The 7,500-nt window shown below is 34.1% G+C and overlaps 1 protein-coding gene across 1 annotated transcript in view; it reads right to left on the bottom strand.

The window, feature by feature from the left end:
* Nucleotides 1-7,500, bottom strand: part of LOC137622904 (nephrin-like) — an 838,006-nt gene that overhangs the window by 240,254 nt on the left and 590,252 nt on the right. Inside the window, exon 7 of the mRNA XM_068353453.1 lies at nucleotides 5,068-5,222. Coding sequence (XP_068209554.1) covers nucleotides 5,068-5,222 — 155 coding nt within the window. The remainder of the gene's footprint in view (nucleotides 1-5,067; nucleotides 5,223-7,500) is intronic.

Genomic DNA, 7,500 nt, shown 5'->3' with positions numbered 1-7,500 from the left:
TCACACTGTCCAAGAGATTATGTTCAAAAGAACGCAATGATCATAAAAAATCCCTAGTGGTTATTTGTACAACGAGCCAAGTTAAATAGTTATAAGAAAGCCGTCTTTTATTGCAGAAGTCTTGTTTGTATCTAAAAAAAAAAAATCCCTCGGGAAACGAAAGTTTTAATTACTTACAAGAATTCACATGTAGAATCATCAGAGACTAAATATAATAAAAGAATAAATGAATTTATGTATACAGTTCAAACAACGTGAGGTAATAAGTTTCAGCAATATATGAATTTTAAATCAAGATATCGGAGTTTTCTGGACAACTTTTTAACAATGTTATTATGCTTGGATTAATGCGTATCAAAGGGAATAAAATTCTCAAAACTCAAGAGAAAGCTTAAATATGTCCTTCCACTTGTGTACATTTATGGTCTTTCAATGCCATTCTACACCCACAAACTTTCTTAGTTCGTCAATCCATCGTCTTCTCTTCATTCCCCTGCTTCTTTTACATACGAATTAAACCCTAAACTCTTTATAGCGGGTGGCTCTAGAATGACACTGCTGTCTAATTTCTCAGTAAGCCTTTAGGGTGAATTTTTCTTAACCACAAACCCATTCATATTTATCCAAACAGATGCTAGTACACATTTATATCTTTGGAAAGGGAGGAGGGGGTTATTGTCAATAGACAAGGATTAATCCAAGGATTACTATACGTGAACTAATGTGTCATTCAACATAATTATTTTCTCGCAAGTTTTCTGAACACAAAAGTTCCCATGAACATTAAAGCAATGAATCAAAGGGTTTAAGGAATATAATAATAATAATAATAAAAAGAAAATGTAAAGTATATTTGGTTTAATGGCGTTCCAACCCCTGACACTACCAGGCCGTGTTACCTGGGGTTAAGATTCACCTAAAGTTTAGTTGTGGCGTTATGTTAATCCTCAGGTCACTACAGAAGCCCAAAGTGTCTTAATTACAGGAAGTTAAGCCAGGGTGGTTCTCATTCTGTCTAAAGTCTTGGCGATTGTATATCATTTATTTGTCCGTGATAAATGTTTAGATGATTTATTAATGGAATATTTTTTTAGTTTATAAGAAAAAAACAACTTTTTTCGGTTTCCGTAAAAAATAGAGGTAAAGCTGTTTCTAGTGTATCAAATGGCAATTTCATTTCAATACTGATTACAGTGAATCTACCTTTAAACGGGTTATAAGATAACGCAAACCAATAACGTGTTAAATAAAATGAGATATTAGTCAAATTATTCTAACGTTAGAAATTGAACAACTTTTTAAAAGAAAAGATAAACTATCGAAAGTTTAATAATAAATTGATCTTAAAACATAATTAATAGCATATCTAGATTTTCACATAAACCAAGTTCTTAAAACCCATTTAATAGCCTAAAAGATCTCAAGGTTGACTATCTTCTTAAAATATTTGTAATAGCTTAAGTTGTGTTACGTTCATAGCAATAAAGATATTTCCATCATTATCTAATTTTTTTTTTCTTTCACAAAAGATGGCTGCAAAAATGCGTAGCGTTTCCGCTCTTTAACCCGAGTAATGGAATGAGGCTTCTAAACCTTATATGACATCTTAAAGGCTAAATATGCGACACAGGAGTTTGACTCACCAATGGTTACTCATCCAAATAATGATCAGACTCGACATCGATTAAAATCTAGTACTGAAAGACTGGTGATACAAGAAAGGTGTTTACAATCGGGTTCTCAATATCTTTTTGGGAATGAGGTCGGAAAGCCTACATACCTTCGTCTATATAGTTGATGACACACTATAGTCGACTATTTGTCAGGTATGGAATTCTCTTCTTAAGTCCACAGAAGTCTAATGGGATTTAATGAAACAAAACAAGGCGTTACAGCTCGCTTAGGACTCACACACGAGAGGAGAATCATAACATTGTTTAAGTGCATGCGCGTGCATTTGAGTCTATATGTAAATTTACCCATTGAGGGAGAAGCAAGGGCCAACGACATACATTGAAAGTGATAAAACTGCACGTAAAATCCTGCAAATAAACAAGGTAACCTGTACTGTAAAAGGTATTTTAATGGTATTTAATCCCATTTGCAACGTTTATGTGTGTGTGTTAGAGAGAGAGAGAGAGAGAGAGAGAGAGAGAGAGAGAGAGAGAGAGAGAGAGAGAGAGAGAGAGAGAGAGAGGTAAATAACAACCAAAGTATTAAATGTTAAAAATCTGTAATTTGAACACAGATTCAAAGACTACACCCTTTCCAATTTCCCCAGGGGAAGGCAAATGACATTGTTAATTTGAGAAGGAAAATGAGGAATACTTACAGAGAAGGGTTGTAGGCTACAGAGGCATGAAATTTTGGAGAGGGGTGGCTTTAAGGTAAATGTGGATAACACCAAAGCTATGGTGAACAGTAAGGAAGGTAGGGCCAGGATAGCTATCCATGAAAGTAGAAGCTCGGTTATGAAAAAGGTGTAGCAATTTATATACTTGGAATTTACTATAAGGCCGGAGGGAGGATGTGAGACTGAAGTTCAAAATAAGATAAAAACCACCTCGTGGAAGTGAAGGAAAGTATTGTGATAAGGCAATACTAGTCAAGCTAAAAGTCAAGATCTATAGAACAGTAATAAGACCAATGTTGATGTATTTATCGGCAACATGGGCTCTAAGACGAAAAGGAAGCATATATTGAGGTAACAAAGATGAGAAGGCTGAGGTGGATTATAGGAATATCACTGCTTGAAAGATTGGAAAATGATGAAAAACGAAGAATAGTAGGTGTAGTAAAGATTAGAGGTGATAAGTGTCACGACTAAGATGGTTTGGGCGTGAATTGAGGAAGGATGGTGGAGAAGAGTGAGGAGGGCGTGGAAGGAACCTTTTCAGGGGAAAATATAGAGAAGGGGGCAGAGAATTAGATGGCGGTGCAAGGTGGAGGATGGCATGGAGAGAAGACATTGTAGAGCCAGCTTCAGGAAAGCGACCCTTTAATGTTGGAATACTTTTGGGAAAGAAGAAGACAAAGAAGGACATAAAGAGGGTTTCATATCTATTATTAATTAAAGCTGTAAAACTGAACAGCAAACTGTACAGACATCACTGAATAACTCAAAAGTAAGATTGAAAATTGTCTCTTCGAAGAAGCACTTCTTTGGCGTTGTAGGGAAGTGGAAGGTTTGAAGTATTGTTAGAAGATGATTAGACTATTGTAATACAATATCTTTAAGGATGAAGAAGAAAAAGTGAACTCTTCAGAGAGAGAGAGAGAGAGAGAGAGAGAGAGAGAGAGAGAGAGAGAGAGAGAGAGAGAGAGAGAGAGAGAGTTGTCTTACCGGATCGTTTTCCAGTTCAAACCCTTATATATATATATATATATATATATATATATATATATATATATATATATATATATATATATATATATATATATATATATATATAAATATATATATATAAGCATCATCATCATCCGTTGCTACTCAAATGCAAGACAGAGGCGTCAAACATGTCTTCCACACACGTCTGTTTATCGTCGTTCTATGCAAGCTATACCAGCAAATTTTCTTAGTCTGACAATCCATCGTCTTCTCATCCTTCCCTGCTTCTTCTTGTCCATCTATTATCTATAATTTTCATTATATATCCTGCCCATGACCATTTCTTTTTTTACATGTTGGGAAAATATACTCTAATCTAGTTTCCTCTCGTTTCCATAATGCTCTTTTTTCTGTCACTTTGAGTTATTCCCATCATTATTCCTTGCATAGCTCTTAGAGTTGTAATGATCTTACGTTCTAAAGCTTTAATAAGGGTATAAGTTTCAAAAGCATGATTTAATGCTGATCGGAACATCTGATTGAATACTTTTCTTTTCAGAGACAGTGGCATTTTACATTTCATGATCTCCATCCTATGCTCATACTTATTTTAAGTGTTCTAATATAAGAATCGTCTATTCCTTGTTTTTGAAAGGCTTTCATTACCGTTCAAGCTTTGACAAAACCAAAAGCTTTCGCATTGTCTATAAATGTCTACATGGTAGTATGTCAAACTCTGTTGATTTTCCATAAGGAGGTTAATTACAGGATAGGGTCAGTTTTTCCACTCCCGTATCTATTTAGCCTAATATGATCTTTGTAAATATCTTATATATTACAGAGAGGAAACGTATTGGGCGGTAATTTATCAGGTCCTGTGTGTCTCTCTGTTTATGAATTAGTATAATGATAAAGATTCTCCCAGCTGTAGGTATACAGCATTCTTGCAGTCATTTAAGCAAGTTTTACTACTATGAAATCTCCTACATCTATTATTAAATCTATTGTTATTCATCTTTTCATTCTGCTTGGCCTCTTTCCATGCCATTTAGTGCTTTCTTTATTTCTCCTACTGTTATCTTTGATACCAGCTCAGGTGTTTCATTGTTTCTATTAGCAAATTTATTTCTTAAGGCACTATTGTATAGCATTCTATAGAAATCCTTTGAAATTTTTATCATTCCATTTTTTGTTGATTATATTTCCATTTTCATCCTTTAAACAAAGAAAGACTTATTTTGATCAATTTGATGCCACTTCCTTTAGTGTACCCTCAATCTTAATATGATTGTGTTTACGAATGTTTTAGATAGTTCTTCTAGTTCTATTTCATCTCTCTTGGTTTTTATCATCGTTTCCCGTCATTTCTTTATTAGACTTTTGGTGTTTTCTGATAGTTTTCCTTGATCTTATTTACGAGTTGGAAGTTTTCCACCTATGTCTTGCGCTGATTTCTATATAAATTCAGTTACACTGCTGTTCACATCTTGATCGCGTAGTTAGAGTACCTATTTTTTATAGGTAAACTAAACTTATCGGATTTTGCTCTTAATACAGGGTGTTTATTTGCTTTCTTAGCTAGTTTTTCTCTTTCTTCTCTTAGATCTATACACATTTTGATTCTTACCATACTATGGTCGCTTGACTTTAAGTTGTTTAACAATATTACGTCTTTAACTAAATCAACCATTCCACTGAAAATAAAATATATTTCGACATAAAGTAAATAAGAAACTCACATGAGCTGGAAGTGGTGTCACAGAGGCAATGTTTCCCAGCGTCCAAGTAATGTTCGGATGTGGCCTTGATCCAGCAGTGGTGCAAGTGATCTCGTAATCCCGTCCAACGCGGAGGCCTTTTGGATGAGCTTCCAATTTAGTTACGACTGGTCGCACTGTAGGAAGAAATAGAATAAAAGTAAGTATTTAGATTCATTCCCCCCCCCCAAAAAAAAAGGTTCGACACGTTATTTAACTAATTTTGGTATGAAATGTGCCTTCCCGTAACATTTTGACTGCATTTTTAAGAATAAGAATTACATGTTCCATTATAGATTAGGAATAGATTGAGTGAGAATTTGGTCAGAATAACATAAAAATAACTCCATCTCATTTTAGATCTGGTCTAGGTAGAATACTAAATTATTCAAGTTTCGCAATTCTGGATAAAATCCTTCGTAAATTCCAGAACAGATTTGAAGTTTAATTGATGACTTGGCAAAAATTATACGTTCACTAAAGATATGTACTGGATAAGAGTTGCGGGTAGTGAATATGACTTGTATGTTTCGCAGAAAAATACATAAATTACAAAGTAGGTTTGAACTATATGGTTAAAGGACTTTTCTTGATTGGAAACACAATTTTCCTATAAATATATAATTATTTGACATGGATAGATTATAGATGAAACTATACATTATGATTGCATAATTTGACTTGGATATTAGAAAAAGAATTCCTAATAGAAAATAAGATAAATTTCCAGGAAAAATATACAGTAGATAAAAATCAACCTAGAGTCATTTAATGATATGGTAGTGTACGCCAAAGCCATGGAAATGCGTACTTTTGTACATAATTTCTCACATTTGAGATTTAGAGGTCGCTCATGAATGGCAGAGGCAAGGGAAAGTGCCATTGCCCTATCAAGCAGAACGATGCCCTAGAGACTGACCATATATATATATATATATATATATATATATATATATATATATATATATATATATATATATATATATACATATTATATATATAAATTTATATATATGTATATATATATATATATATATACATATATATATATATATATATATATATATATATATACATTTTATATATATAAATTTATATATATGTATATATATATACATACATATATATATATATATATATATATATATATATATATATATATATATATATATATATATATATATATGATCAGAGCCTTCTATACCCAAGCTAGGACTAAGGAGGGCCAGGCAGTGGCTGCTAATGACTAAGCAAATAGATCTATAGGCTTCCCCAAACCCCACCATCCTTATCTCACAAGGATGGTGAGGTTGCAGCGACCAAAGGAACTAACAGGTTTGAGCGGGACTCGAACCCCACTCTGGTAATCACCAGGCAAGGACACTACCACCCGGCCACCACAACCCATTTGTTTTCTTGATGTGAATACGCCCAAGTGTGTGTGTGTGTTTTTCTAAGCATGTCTGCAAACTTACATAAACCATTATCACATCAAAATAAGAGGAATATCAATAGACTAGCCCAATAAGAACTATCGATCAATAAATTCAGATATATAGAAGAGGTGATTAACTTGCATTATTCATGTGCGTGCTGCACTACTGGCTTCTTTTATATCCTTTCTATTTCTTTGCTGCCATAAGACATCTGCTGGAATATTTCATTCATTGGTAATATTTTCGACATATATGTGAAATTAATAAGGATGACAAACTGGCAACGGATATAGAAGGTATCTGCGTGTTTGCATTACTAAAAGAAAAATATATCTCTATTTTATCAAGACTACTTTATTTTACTCCTTATTATCTCTATCGACCTCAGTTTCTGTAAAGGCAGTGTATATCTGCAAAACATTCGTTCCCTTTATGGTCGTATTATGGAAATAAAGCATTTAAAAGAACTTATCTTCTTTTCATTAGGAATAGCAAAATATAGTGACGCTCTTATATGGACTGTTTTTTCATGGCTGATAAGAAAACACATTCCTAAAACAGCTAGAAACAAGTGAGCAAGTCCTGAACGCGGACATGGTCCTCGTAGAGGACATACCTCCGCCAAGGTGACCTTCAGGTGACCTTGACCTTCACGTGACCTTGACCTTCACGTGACCTTGACCTTCAAGTGACCTGCTTGACTTTTGACCTTCAAGTGATCTTTGTTCATTTGCCACTGATACTTAATATGACATTGATATAATGCACCAATATGACCTTGACCTTTGACCTTTATAAATTTGAACATCACCCATGGGTTGCGCCTGGACTAGGACTTCCCTGTTGGCTTATGCAAAAGTCAGTGCTTTATTTCTGTCTCTTGATATGGCCACTTATGTCATAGTGACACCAGTGACCCCTGTGACCTTGACCTTGGGGTGACCTTGACCAAAATTTAATCAGTTCTTCCATACACATT

Source organism: Palaemon carinicauda, chromosome 30 (assembly GCF_036898095.1).
Source record: "Palaemon carinicauda isolate YSFRI2023 chromosome 30, ASM3689809v2, whole genome shotgun sequence".
NCBI classification, from domain to species: domain Eukaryota; kingdom Metazoa; phylum Arthropoda; class Malacostraca; order Decapoda; family Palaemonidae; genus Palaemon; species Palaemon carinicauda.
Note: the sequence above shows the minus strand (reverse complement) of the source record. Positions and strands in the feature narration are given on the sequence as shown.